This window comes from Penicillium odoratum, assembly GCF_028828045.1.
Source record: "Penicillium odoratum strain IBT 22623 chromosome Unknown utg000005l_segment0_segment0, whole genome shotgun sequence".
Classification (NCBI taxonomy): Eukaryota; Fungi; Ascomycota; class Eurotiomycetes; order Eurotiales; family Aspergillaceae; genus Penicillium; species Penicillium odoratum.
Genome location: NW_026643147.1, coordinates 2848556 through 2862737, shown reverse-complemented (window position 1 = coordinate 2862737; position 14182 = coordinate 2848556). Strand labels below are relative to the sequence as shown.

Genomic DNA, 14182 nt, shown 5'->3' with positions numbered 1-14182 from the left:
AGAGGATGACAATCCCAGCGTTGCTTAAATCAAAAGAGTGATGCAACGGTAGTCTCAAATTTATTAACAAAGATCAATCGGAGGAGTTGTTCACTCCCTTGTTTCCCGGGTGGGATCTAAACATCACCCACAGCCCAAAGTACGGTCGGTAAGCAGAGGCGTAAAATTCTTGATTCATAGGGTCCCGTCCACCGACCTTGATAATCGGACATGCAGCCCTCGGGTCTTTTCACCTATTTTGTGGTAGAATTGCATTCCCAACTGCTTATGCATGATATAGATAGGATAATGGCTCATATGAACGCGCGGTCCGACCCCCCTTGGTCCTGCCCGTGCCGTACCCAGTTTGGCAAGTGACAGCTCTACCGTCTGTTCGAATGATTTTGCGGAGGAAACGCTAGCCAAAGCATGATTTTGCTTTTGACTTGATTAACTCGTCGCCCAAAAATTTCCAAATCAGTTTAGTCTAACCCAGTCATTTTACGCGCTTTATCTGTATGGTATTGTTGACCGACGGGGGTCCCCGGGGCTATGTATCCAAAACATGTACACTTTCTGGTCACATCCGAGGAGACAATACCGCCCAGATCATAATTTATCTCACTGTATTGATATTACCAGCCCATATTTGAAAACTCCTGATCTTATCTTCCTATTGGTTAATATTCAGTTTTCGACGAAGACAAGTGAACATAATGCTAGTATTAGATAATCGTATGTATAGTAAATTTCTGTAAATTCACCAGCATCGCGCTAATGCACCCTTAGCGTGTCTCCTCGGATGTGGCCAGACAGTGTAGATTGAGAGAGATCAGGGTGGGCTGTAACAAATAGCTGAGCAAATATCTTTTAGCCCCGGACAGCTCATCAATCTCCACCACATATGAAGCCAAATCTATGGAATTACGACCAATCACCGGTCCACAGGTCGGTCCCAGAACAAGGCTGATTCTTCATAGTCTCGACGGAATGGTGTACTGTCGTTTGCATGGAGCAATCATGCTAATGCAAGTCAGACACACCTGGACAGAAGGCAACCGAGTAAATAGATTTGCTCCCGGGGTGACTTGGTTTTAATGATAATACCCCGTACCACCCTCCCTTTCTATATCCGGAATTTCAGGGTTCAGCGACAACCCCACAGTGCTGACACTGCTGGGCTAATTAGATGTGACTTTCTTTCTTTCAACATCCATGACACAAAAAGGATGGGGCTTTTTCATACGCAGCCAAGAGCCAAAAGTCGACTGACAGAGCCCCCTGTGGAAACAAAAGTTACGAGATGGATGAGATCTCGCGGCAAGGAAAATCATCCGGTTTTTGGAGTGGAAACTCAATATGATTCGCAGCGAGACAAATACGTTCCTAGCGAGGAGATCGCTATTAGGTACTAGATAGCATTTTCTTGTCTCTTGACTCAAGGGGTAGTAATTGATCAATTTCATAGTCATCTGTCGGAAGTGGTCACTGTCTACGATGCTAACTGCGGTCCCGACGAGCCAACATTCGCCGGCTGTTCATGGGAAACAGTGTTGCAGACACTTGAAGAAGCGAAGGAAGACTACAGGTCTCGAACACATCATGGGTCCTCTGTAATCATGGGAATGGATCTTGCCTCCCAGTTGACTGATGCCCTTCCGGAGGAGCTCGGTCTGGGTGTGATCAAGGGAGTTCTTGGGATAGTATTTGAGGTAGATCTCCCTGTTGAAATTTTATCCTTCTACTTACCAGTCTGCTGACTTCATTCCCTGTGCAGACCGCAAAAAGGCGCGGAGAGAATCGAGCGCGGATTCTGGAAGCATTTGAAAGTATCCCGGTGACATTTCTGACCATCAATCTCTCCTGCAGTCTGTTGAAACCTACTGCCGAGGATATGAAGCTTTGCGAAGACTTTCATCGTGAGCTTTTAAAGCGGATGCCTGAGTTGGTCGATATTCTAATGGGAAATTTACCTTGTACTGAATAGCACAAGTCCCTTATTTTTCAGTGATCAAGAGTTGACTAACTTGTCTCACGATGGCAGGGTACAAGAAGCTTAACAGTTACTTCACACTCAAAATCAGCGAGACCGCCAAGATAGACGAGATACTATCCGACTGGAATCAATACATAGCAGCTCTCAAGGAGCGAGCGGTACAAATGAGGGACAGGCTGCTAAGTGAAACTGCGTACCATAGTGCTGGGGCGCATCAGGTGGGCGTTCAGACTTACAACAAGGTTAACACGCTAGAGAGTGATATAGATAAGATACAATCGATGCTAAAGGCTCTGGGGCCTGAAATCATGTACGAGTTGCAGAAGAGTCGACAGGAGCTTTTACGTCTCTTTGAGACTAAGTATCTGGGAGCACAAGCGCAAACCCTTCTCTTGCAGGGATGGAAAGATTTAGGGTTCACGGCTGGTTTCCCCGGTGGCACTGAAATTTATGGCCTGCAAGATGGTAAATCTACTTCTCTTTCTTCTCTTCTCGCCTTATTTCTTCGGCCGGAAAGCTAAATACGATCCTAGAATCCAGCTGTGAGCTCCAGGAGCTCGGTTGCTCACAACCATATAGACAAGCCGTGCAGAGTGAACCATGCACGACCATCACACCGCTAGAGCTTCTGGGTCTTCTTAGAGTGGGACCATCCGCAGCTCTAGATGCTTTGGAATTAATTCTACAGCAGTCCGTCAAAAAACCCGATTTATCACTCCGGAAAGTTTCGTGGCTCAATCGGATGGAAGAGTTTCGCGCCTGGTGTCACAATCCTTGGTCATCGCTCCTCTTGGTCGAGGGATTCCTCGACACTTCACCCTCAGAACGGATCTCGGCCCTATCCATTTTTAACGCAAGCTTCATACTCAATATCGCCTCGAATCCCTCTTATATTACATTGTTCTTCTTCGCCGGGCTCTACGACTGTACGGGCGCGAGTCGAAATGCGGAGTTCATCGGTCCATGCGGACTCGTTCGCAGCTTGATTGCTCAATTGCTCGCCCATGAAAGCCTTCCTCCACTCGACCTTGGCTTTGTCACGTCGGAGGGAATCGAAGCATGTCAACATAACAACCTTTTGGCTCTGTGCGAGCTATTCAGGCGCCTCATCCTCCAAATCCCCACGGATATGCAGGTCTTTTGCATTCTAGATGGACTGGTAGTCTACGAGTGTGAACCCCGATGGAGCGCGGATATCGATTACGTGGCATCCCTCTTGGAGACACTGGCTGGCAGCACGGGGATTGAGGGAACACCTGTGGTCAAGACAATGCTAACGTTCGTCAATCGAAGCTTGCAGATCTCAAAGCGGGTCAGTAAGCTGCCAGATCTCTGGATACACATTCCGCTGGTGGGTCGCCGGATGTAGGTCATGTCATTGCTACTCTAAGATATACTTTCTCTATTGATATCTTGAGATTTCCTGTCGTAAACAATCCTGAGATAATTCTAATATTACATCTAGATTGATGATCATTCTATTATCAGGTTAAGAGAGTGCAACAAGGCACTAATGGGTTCACCGAACCTCTCCTTAGTTTTTTGTTCTCTTTGTTTCTCTTTCATCTTCAAACGTCCCCTTTTCGGATTTTTCTCGGATTTTTACGACTACGCTAACATGGGCAGATCCCATTTCTCTGTCTAAACTCTCTTCTTTTCTCCTCATACGACTCCATATAACGATTTATCATGCTTTTTTGAGTTTTCGGTTTATGCTACGCATATAATCTCCAGTATTTTCGAAAGAGGTCTACGCCCTTTGGAACGGCTAGTATATGAGATTTCGTAGCAAGAGGCTAACGCGCCGTGTTTCGCTAATATACTTCCTGCTCCTAATCGGAAACATGGAAACAGCTTATATTCGAGCGGAAGTTGCATTAAACCAGCCGCAGTCAGAGAAATAAATAAGATACTGCATACTTATATGAAAAGGAAATCAAGCCCAGGCCGAGAGATATCAGCCCAACACAACGCTGTCCGACCGTCATTTCCTCTGCTATCCACTTGTCCAATTGCAAGTAACCATTTGACTACGCCTTCGTGTCCTTGCTCTGCCGCATACCCCAATGCCACCCGACCTCATCGTTTCCTGAATCAAGGTTTCCCCCCTCCCTTAAGCAGTAATTCTACTCGCTCGCCACGCCTATTTGCCGCATCTTAACAAGGTGGCATCCTTCCTTTATTCACCTAGGTTGACTTGAACTCCATGAACACTCTGTACTTCCTGAGAAGCGGCTTGAATACCTTGCCATAGCCGTTTCTTGTAGCCCATAAAAGCATTGTGCAACGAAGAACTGATCTATCTAATTCTTCATATTGATATGTTACCGTGAGACCCGATCTATCTCTATATTCGGAAACTAAATTCTAGATGTAAATCATACGTCCACTCTTAGTCTATGAAAGGGCCCCTGATCCCTCCTCTTCCCTTGTCAATTGATTCAGCATGCAAAACCCGATTCTGGGAGCTATAAATAATGCCGGCTGGAGTCGCCGCGGACTTTGTTGTCAATGCGGGAAAGCTGTTTCTGTGACCGCCTTGCAGGGCGCCAATAGGGCAGTCAAGTTGCGACTTTCCCATAAGTGCGAAGGCGCCTTATGTTGGGCATCCATCCGCCAGCCATTATGATAGGTCTGCATGTGCTGCTGCCTTCGCTTTTTCATTTGCTGCCTCGCTGAAGAAGACTTCAAAATCGAGGTAAAGAATCTGTCTGCTTGCATGGTTTCTCCCCGAGCGCCTTGCTGAGTCCCATAGCCACTTCGCTGCATAAATATCTCCATTTCCCTCCACTTACTAAAAACTTTCTCAAGGATCTTCATTGCAATATCTGATTGTTGCATTCTGTCACGCTTTCTATCTTTCCGGTTGTCTTTAGCCAAGCATTTCTTATCGCTACCTGCATGTTGTGACAGATATCAGGTACGTTATAGATAGTCTCTGATATTCTTCATTCCCCATTTCTTTTATTCTTCCCTTTCCCTTTCGCTCATCGAGCCTTTCACGCCTCTGAATATTCTGGAACCAATATTACCAAATAATATTGACACCTTGAACTCCTTATGTTCTGCGGCAGCCGCTGCAAGAACGGACTCTCGAGTAATGCTAATGTTGCATACACTTATGGATTATTCGGATCATTGATTGCCTTTCATGATCTACAGCAGCCGCTGTAAGGATGGACTCTCGAGTACTGCTAATGTTGCATACTCTTATGGATTATTCGGATCATGGAATGCCTTCTATGTTCTGTGGCAGCCGCTGCAAGAACGGACTCTCGAGTAATGCTAATGTTGCATACACTTATGGATTATTCGGATCATCGATTGCCTTTCATGATCTACAGCAGCCGCTGTAAGGATGGACTGTCGAGTACTGTTTATGTTGCATACTCTTATGGATTATTCGGATCATTGATTGCCTTTCATGATCTACAGCAGCCGCTGTAAGGATGGACTCTTGAGTACTGTTTATGTTGCATACTCTCATGGATTATTCGGATCATGGATTGCCTTCTATGTCCTGTGGCAGCCGCTGCAAGAACGGACTCTCGAGTAATGCTAATGTTGCATACACTTATGGATTATTCGGATCATTGATTGCCTTTCCTGATCTACAGCAGCCGCTGTAAGGATGGACTCTCGAGTACTGCTTATGTTGCACACTCTCATGATTTACAAAAACCCTTGGAAATCATTTCTCGGGTGTAAAATATTCTAGAATATTCTCTGCATGCCCAAATTGAGTGAAATAATCTGCGGCAGTCGTTGCGAGACTGGCGTTTGCTTGTTCCTCATTATGCACTCGATGGAGGATGTTTGATGAGTATCGATGTATATACCGCAGCTACCCTGGATTCGGCGCTTTCAACCCACCACAGTATCTGATTCGCGGCACTACGCGTCCCAAAAATCCTACACTTATGTGATTCCAAGGCTAACAAGAAGTTATGCAAGCTCTTAGAGTTCATTTCAACGTGAGGCTCTCGCTCTAGTGCATCCGTTCAGAGCAAGGGGGAACTGATGGCGCTCATGAATTCCCAAAATCTTAAATCAACTCATCAGAATAAAATCGCGGCCGACATACGCAAGCTGCATGAGCTCCAGACTTTAGCCTTGCCGTCAACTCCACTGAGCCTGTCTATTAACCCGAGAGCTCAACCCATACCCCCGATTGATTCCAAAGAGCAGCCGGATCCGGAAAATTTGCTGAAAGACGGCGCGTACGGATTGACCGTCATCAGTGATCCGGAAGAGGCCATCATGGATATAGTCCTTGTTCATGGTCTGATGGGAGATGCGTATCGAACATGGCTTCATGAAGGAAGAGGTGTTTATTGGCCAAGAGACCTGCTGTGTTCTGATTTCAAGGACGCTCGCATCATGGTTTTTGGGTACGAAGTGAACGTGTGGCATCCCTGGAGCCAGGTCTCCCAAGGCCGGCTATCCGGTTACGCTTCTCATCTGCTCGGTAGTCTTTCAGGATACCGAACAGGTCATTTGGTATATCAGGCCATGCCCTATGCTTTTTTGCATGCTGACGGATGATATAGAAGAGGCGACCTCTGGTTTTCATTGCTCACAGTCTTGGCGGTTTGGTGGTGCAGCAGGCTTTAATTACCTCACGGGAGAGCCGGATAGACTACTTACGACAGATCGAGACGCACACAAATGGGATCTGCTTTCTGGGGACACCTCATTGCGGTACAAGTCTCGCTACATGGGGAGAACGTGCTGCACGGGTTCTCAACGTCTTCAAGCCTGTCAACCATCAGATCGTCAGCCTGCTAGATCCGCGATCCGAAGCGCTGTATGAGATGCGACGGGCCTTTCATAATGTCCTGGAAAAGCGGAAGGAAGAAGGATCCAGAATCAAAGTTGTTTGCTTCTACGAGACGAAACCGCTATTCCGGTCATGCGTTGTCTCTGAGCAGTCTGCGACGATTGATGGAGAGCCCAGTTTTCCAATATTCTCCAACCATATGGTACGTAGACCTCCTCTGAGGACGGCACTCTTTTGACCTTTCCAGGGCATGGCCAAATTCTCCAATCGCCGAGACGATGGTTACAAAAGCATTGTGCGAGAGATCACTCATATGATTTCCGATAGCGATCACGGACACCTATGTCCTAGATGCGGTAAGCCGAGTTGACCCATGATTCTCTTTATCATAAAATTACACTGTTTGTGTGCCCGGATTTGGAAGTCAGTATTTCCAAAAAACAATTAGCACTACAGCAGGCCGCTAATAACATCCATAGTTTGTGCTTTGATCACTGGTCTATGGCGTCTTCATTTTGTGTCCTTCAGTTCTATATGGTGTGTACAACTGATAATAGAGAAATAGTTCCCAGGATTGCAGTATCTCTTTTCAGGCTTCTGTATACTAGAAATGGGTCTACGGTATCATTTGCGCAGACTAGAGATGGCGAGGAGCTAGATATGTATATTTTCAAGCGGATGGGCTGGGATTGCGCATTTTATTACCTGAGATTGTGGCCTACTGCGGTGAGGAAGAAGGTGGATGTGGCACCGATTAATAAACTTGCAAATTTGAAATATAATTATCGTATGTGTTTGGGAAAAATATTGGGCTACTGATAAGAGAGTCTAAGTGTTTGTCCTTGAATAATATTAATCTTAGGGCGATGTTATGAAATGATAAAGCGCTATCTTGATCCCGCTACTAGATCACTGTATGAATGACTTAAAGTCCCATTTTTTTAGCGCTCAGATATGTTATTTCTTGCTTTAACATTTGACTATTCTAGAAGTCCGAATCTAGCGATAAAGTATCTATTGTTGGTATTTTGAATAGCTAAACCCCATTCTATCGGGCTATTATGGTTAAATATGTAATCGGAACCTATCATTACCCTCTATAGTACAGTAGTTCTGATCAGACTAACGTTGCTGATAAGTTGAACATGGTACTTAAAGTGAGACCGGGCTAGGTTCCGTGATTGCTACTAGATGCTTTGTCAAATATGCAATTTTTCATTAAGGATATGTCGGCTATAACCTTCTATGTTAGTACATATTGAAGTACGCTCGAGCTGACATACCAGGAAATCCCGTGCTAGATCAGACTAAGATATAGGAAAGGACATATGATCCTTGTTAGGACAGAGTTTCATTGGAATTTAGGGTCTCATATGACCATGACGCTCCAACACTTATAGTAAGCTTCTCACCTAACGAAGCACAAGAGCAACGAATCACGAAAAAAACTATGATTTTCGAGAAAGATTTACTTGACCATATATGTGAGTATATTAGGGTAGATGTGAGAATTTATCGGGAAGATAAGAAGACTAAATAACGAGGGTGTTCAACCTGCTCATTGAATGTCATAAGCTTCAGGTCGATTGTCGCGCCTCACCGCCTTCCGTGGCGCCAGCATCAAAAAACCTCCAACTCTCTTCTCAATCCGTCAAAGAGATCTCGTCACCTTGAATTGCTCTATTGTTTGTCACATTCAATCATGGCGGCCGAACAAAGAAAACTGCTGGAGCAGCTTATGGGCGGTATGTCACCCATCTCCCCTTATAATACCTATATTCCAGCTTCAAATACAACCATCTCCGAACCAAGCTAACAGCAACCTTCCTTCCAGCGGACCAACTCATTGGTAGCGGTGCCCAGGGTCGCAATTCTCAGCTTTCCATCACAGATCCCAAGGTCTGCCGTTCCTACCTAGTTGGCACCTGCCCGCACGACCTCTTCACCAACACGAAGCAAGATCTTGGCTCATGCCCGAAAGTACATAGCGAGGGATTGAAGACCGAGTATGAGACAGCATCCTCAGCAGAAAAAGCAAAATGGGGCTTTGAATTCGACTACATGCGCGATATGCAAAAGTACATTGATGATTGTGATCGGAGGATCGACTCAGCCCAGCGCCGTCTGGAGAAAACCCCGGATGAGATTCGACAAACCAATAACCTGGTATGCAAAGTCCCATTATCTTTGTATGCAGTTCTAACTCCGATTCTCGTTTCGCTACAGCTTAAACAAATCGCCGATCTGAACAACACAATCAACACCGGCCTTCTGGAAGTCTCCGTCCTCGGCGAAACTGGATCCGTCGCAATGGCCATGAACGAAATGCACAAAGTCCGAACGACAAAACATCAGAAGGAAAGCGCCGAACGAGACCTCAAGAATTTGCAGGATACATCTGGTCCCTCCGGCCACCAGAAACTACAAGTTTGCGACGTCTGCGGTGCCTACTTGAGTCGACTCGATAATGACCGACGACTGGCCGATCACTTCTTTGGAAAGATGCATATGGGATACTCGGATATGCGCAAGACCTGGAAGAAGCTTAGTGCTGAGCTTAAGGGTCGTGCGCCCCCGGTGCGTCAACATGAAGAAGAGGACCCCTACAGTGCAGGGGGTCGGCCAAATGCTGGCCGTGGTCCGCGGTATGGTGGTGGCGGTGGCGGAGGAGGAGGAGGAGGAGGAGGATACAGACGTCGGGGTGGACGGTGGTGATATGGATCATCTATTTCGGGTCTCGTGGGTTTAAATCTGTTTTTGCATAGCGCAGGCGTTGTTACGTTGGGTCCGTGGAAGATGCTCGGCGATGGGAAGTTATCTGCCATGCGCTCAATATATCCCTGTCTTGTTTCATACATTGTCTTTGAGTTTATGAAATGATATGTTCTCCATTTATGCATCCGTAACTCCTATGCTACGCGTTGTAGGGCTAAGTATGGGCCTTCTAAGCTTTCACCCCATAAAAGTGCCGCTGTGGAATGTGGCGAGGGTATGAATGGGGTGCAACAACTGACAACCATTACTTGGAGGCGTCGCTGGGTCAAATCTACGGTCCACGCTATAAGAAAATTGATTGGCATAGACCAAAAAAATTCATTTCAAGGACACTACATATTCATAGCTATCGAAATTTGGTATCCCCCATAAAACCCCTCAAGGACATGAAGTCCTGAACACCAGATAGGAATAACAATTCCCTGGCCCATAAACTAATCGAAAATCAAAGCTGTACAGTACAAAGGTAATGGCATGATGTCGTAGAAATAAATCAGGCGTGGCCGTTTGCCTGAGTGTCGAAGAGCGCCTGCATCAGCGTTTCATAGTCCGCAGCGGCAGCCGGCTGGCGGATAAGAATGTCGCGGACAACGTTCAACTGTGCCACGTCCACATTTGGCGCAGTCTGGAGGAGTTTTTGAATGGCAGGCGAGTTCACGTTCTGTGCACCAAGAACGTGTAGGGCTGCGGGCATGCCGTGGAGGGAATTTTGGTAATGCGGGAGAGCATGCTGCAGGACCTGGGTATGGGGGACTTGAGGGCCGGTAGAAGTGGAGTTATAGGCGGGATTTTGGCCGGCGGCAAAGGCATGTTGTGGGGTGTTGCCAGCTGCGGTGAGGGGGCTTGCAGATGCTGCAGGCTCCAGGCTGGGCTGGTGAGAGGGAGGTTGAACGGAGGTAGGATTGGAGTCGCCGGTCTTGACGACGAAGACAACGAGGAGAAGACGCTCTTCGATGGGACCATCGCCGAGATTCGTGTTCTCGAGCAGGTTGATGAAGTCGGGAAGTGTGGTTGTGCCCTTTTCGAGAGGAACAATGTAGGTGTCTTTGACAGCGGCAAGAGGGTGCTTGCCAATCACACCGTAGCGTTGGCGGCTGTAAAAGTAGTCAAAGAGTTTATTGAAACCTTCAAGCTCCTGGTCCCCGTTAGGGCTATTGATGCCAATGACAGATACGTCGGTCGATAAGCTCCATCGTAAACCGCAAAGATAGTTATTTGCTCGTGTAACATCAATCCGGCCGTCCACTAACAACGTCTCGGGTGCCAGTTGGCTCCAAGGAATCCGACCGCTGAGTTCAGCACCGCAAACATGTCTCGCAGTGGATGAGAATTCAGCCACAGGCGCCATGGTAACTCTACCGCGCCAGACAACGCCCTCGTCGAATTCTTGGGGTGAATAGGGTGGAGAATCAACCTCATCTTCTTGCAGCATTCGGTCGATCTCCGCATCTGCTTGGATTGTACCACGAGGCATTGGCTCACGGATATTGGTAGCAACCTCTGGGAAAACATGGTCGCCATGGCCGCCGTCAGGGGAGTGGCCTCGACCGTGTCCGTCGCCTCTCTGAGATATCTTCGGGGTAGCTGGGCTTTGGTTTCCTGGGCTGCCCTCGGTATCTGTTGGCCGGCGCGGAACAGTAGAAAAGACCGATTCCGCCGCCACATTGTGGGTTTCATCCTCAATAAGTTCCTCTCCTTTATGTGTCCGACGGATTCGCGGACCTTGCTCCTGAATAATCATGTGCTGTCGCTCTGCCTCTCGCTTAATCTCTGCATCCTTTCGCTGTAACTCCTCGCTGGCCATGTCCTCAGACTTCATCATAGAGAGTGTATCAGATGAGACGCTACCTACGAGTAAGCGATCCCGTAGAGAAGGGTTCTTCTTTACGTTGAACAGGATCGCTCGTAACTGCGATTTGTATGCTTCAGTAGGCTCCCCTGTGCCTTCACAGAGGTTCTGATACATGGCGCCCTCAACAGAGAGACCGAGTAACCGAGCAGTATCGTCTGCCGACTGCCCCTCGGGCAAGGAAAAGGAATGATTCTTTTGGGCAGCAGCAACTTGGTCTACAAAAAATTTGATTAGAGCATTGGCAGCGCTCTTGCGAGCCGGCAGTACGAGCTCTTCCACGGTAGCGACTGCAGGAGACTCGGTCTTGACCTTTGGACCTGCTGCCGGCGGGGAGAACCGTTGCTGTTTCACCTGGGGTCCCTGCATCAAACGAATTAGCATACTCGTGTTTTCAATTAAGGGAGAGCATATTCTTACCGAGTCTGTCTCGGCTTCCGCACTGTCCTCCAACTTGCGCTTGTTGGTGCTAGACCGTCGTGAATCTCCAGTATGTCCATTCTTCTCTGGCTCGGCCGATGCAGATGCAGCAGTGGTGGGGGAATGAGCAGGGCCAGGTGTTGGGCCAGGCGTTGCCGATGTTCCAGCGCGGGCAGGGGTGCTAGCCTCGGTCTTGCTCTCACCTGGTCTGCTCTTCCGGCTACCCTTCTTACCCTTCTTGCGCTTGGATTTCTTCTCCTCCGCTTCCTGTCGTCGCCGCTCTGCAACCTCTTCCCAGGGCTTTTCCCCTTTGGCGATCTTGTCCAGCAGCACTTTGTGATTCTCGGGTCGACATTGTTCGCAGTAGTACTGGTCCGGCTCGGCACCCTTAGGGAAGACCAGACCCATGCAGTCGTTGTGTTGCCATGCTGAGCATTGGTCGCAGCAGATCATATCGCGCTCCACATCCTCTTCCTCTTCGTACTCTCCACAAATGCATCGAATGATCTCCTCTTCGTCTCCATCTTCGCTAGGTCCGGGGGTAGGTTCTGCGGAGGCTTTGCTGCCGGACTTTTCTTTGGGACTTTTGCCCTTGCCTTTCTTGGACGGGGCATCTGGCAGTTCGAGGTTCTTATGCTGGCCTTTGGTGGCTCGGCCCGATCGTCGTGGTTCGTCTGGCATTAATATTAGCCGGTCATTCAGATACTGTCGGTCTCCACTGCTGATCCTCTCCCAATGATGGGCTGTGTATGAGGCGGCAACTGAGAGAAGATTGGTGTACGATTGCTTACCAGCCATGACACAAATGTGGGTGTACTACACGGCGCGCTCAAGAAGGAGACAAGAGAAAGGATAAAAGCTGTTTGTTCAACAGATATGCGCCTGTCCCACCAATCGCGAAAAGTCTCTACGGGCTTCAAAGGGGGCTAAAGTAATACACGATAGAAGGAAGACGCTGCGCAACAGCACACAGTGATCAACGGTATTACTTGATCGCCAAAGTCGATCCTCCAACTCTGTCTCGGAAACCACTGGGTAGCGTGGTGGCGACGCGTGATATGCTGGGATGTGTTGAGATAGGGTTTGACGTAGTCTGCGATCCCTTGTTGCGCGTCAGTCGCGACACCTAAGCTTGAGCGGGGTCGCGTGTGATGCAAGTATTGGCGATTTCGGTGATAAATCAGAAAGAAACACGGGCGCTAAGACCGAAACAGCGACATCCGCGCTCGCAGAGAAAATGCGAGCGATGATATGTTGTTGATGGGAAATAGGAAAGATGGAATGTGGAAGGAACACAAGAGAGATCCGAGGAGAATGAAATCGGTGGCTTTTGCCAAAGTCAGCACATCACGTGATGAACCAGAACATTAACCTGCTTCAAGACCAAAGCTTCTCCAGGTTCCCCACTCTGCGCAAAAGGCAAAATCCACTTTGCAAATCAACTTGAAACCCTTTATAATTCCAACTTTCCTTCCTTGCTTCATTCATTGTGCCCACCGTGTGAACTGTGACCGAACCCTTAGTCATTCCTTCTTTTCATAACCATGGCGGATGTCCGATCACTGCTTCGCAATGAGCTAGCTTCGCGCAAGGGCGCGTCGCCAAACACCACCGGAAATCGCGTCACCAAGAAGCGCAAGGTCGATAACAACGATGGAGTGATGCGAAAGAAACTCCGATCAACAAGTTTGGAATCAGTTACTCCGTCAGATTTGCCAGCGGATCCTTCACCAAGAATTGCCGAGGACCCAGCGACCAGTGAGATATTGGGGCCTGTGGAGGAGGATGGTGTGGCTGGGCCAGAACTTTCGCAAGATTTAGGGGAAGAAGATACTGTATCTGCTCCACAACCGTCGGATCAAGCAGCAATAATCTCAGTTTCAACACCTAACGCACCTGATGCCGTGGATGAAGACGAGTGGGCTGCTTTTGAACGAGAGGTCGCCGAACCAAGCCGAATGCCCCAGCCACTAGCTGCAGTTACTGCGGCAGCCACAATATCTGCCGCACCTATTTCTGTAGATGAACTTGCGGCGCAACAGGAAAGGGATACCGCAACCACATCACGAGCCCGCGAAGAATTGGAAGGTGACCGTGAGGATGCGGCAAGATTTATGGAAGAGGAATTTGATGAAATGGATCAACTTGAAGAACGGGTCCGCAGACTGAAACATATGCGTGAAGAACTGCGAGAGAAACGTGCTCGTGATGAGGCCCAGGACCGGCCTATGGTTTCAGAGGCTCCACACGCAGACGATAGCGACAGTGATGACGATGATGACGATGAAGACTGGGATGACTGGAGATTCAAATGAATTATGTGGAAGGACAAATGACACTTTCTGGACAAAGGGAAATTGGCCTTCTGTTAATCTACAATGAT

At 48.0% G+C, this 14182-nt stretch overlaps 6 protein-coding genes across 6 annotated transcripts; 4 read left to right on the top strand and 2 right to left on the bottom strand.

Annotated features, from left to right (window-relative positions):
- Window positions 1-1517: 1517 nt before the first annotated feature.
- Window positions 1518-1823, bottom strand: N7520_006611 (uncharacterized protein; the record flags this gene model as incomplete). The annotated part of the gene is made up of 2 exons (XM_057140545.1): window positions 1518-1701; window positions 1729-1823. The coding sequence occupies 2 exons, from the start codon at window positions 1821-1823 to the stop codon at window positions 1518-1520; spliced, it is 279 nt and encodes a 92-aa protein (XP_056994551.1).
- A 193-nt stretch (window positions 1824-2016) lies between these two features.
- On the top strand, window positions 2017-3344 carry N7520_006610 (uncharacterized protein; the record flags this gene model as incomplete). Its single annotated transcript, XM_057140544.1, has 2 exons — window positions 2017-2440; window positions 2509-3344. 2 exons carry the CDS (start codon window positions 2017-2019, stop codon window positions 3342-3344), a joined length of 1260 nt encoding a protein of 419 aa, XP_056994550.1.
- Window positions 3345-5995: 2651 nt separating this feature from the next.
- On the top strand, window positions 5996-7125 carry N7520_006609 (esterase/lipase family protein; the record flags this gene model as incomplete). Its single annotated transcript, XM_057140543.1, has 3 exons — window positions 5996-6475; window positions 6526-6957; window positions 7003-7125. The coding sequence occupies 3 exons, from the start codon at window positions 5996-5998 to the stop codon at window positions 7123-7125; spliced, it is 1035 nt and encodes a 344-aa protein (XP_056994549.1).
- A 1332-nt stretch (window positions 7126-8457) lies between these two features.
- N7520_006608 (LUC7 domain-containing protein) lies at window positions 8458-9470 on the top strand (the record flags this gene model as incomplete). The annotated part of the gene is made up of 2 exons (XM_057140542.1): window positions 8458-8500; window positions 8590-9470. 2 exons carry the CDS (start codon window positions 8458-8460, stop codon window positions 9468-9470), a joined length of 924 nt encoding a protein of 307 aa, XP_056994548.1.
- Window positions 9471-10023: 553 nt separating this feature from the next.
- Window positions 10024-12597, bottom strand: N7520_006607 (uncharacterized protein; the record flags this gene model as incomplete). The annotated part of the gene is made up of 2 exons (XM_057140541.1): window positions 10024-11742; window positions 11800-12597. The coding sequence occupies 2 exons, from the start codon at window positions 12595-12597 to the stop codon at window positions 10024-10026; spliced, it is 2517 nt and encodes an 838-aa protein (XP_056994547.1).
- A 746-nt stretch (window positions 12598-13343) lies between these two features.
- On the top strand, window positions 13344-14114 carry N7520_006606 (uncharacterized protein; the record flags this gene model as incomplete). The annotated part of the gene is made up of 1 exon (XM_057140540.1): window positions 13344-14114. The coding sequence occupies one exon, from the start codon at window positions 13344-13346 to the stop codon at window positions 14112-14114; it is 771 nt and encodes a 256-aa protein (XP_056994546.1).
- Window positions 14115-14182: the final 68 nt, after the last annotated feature.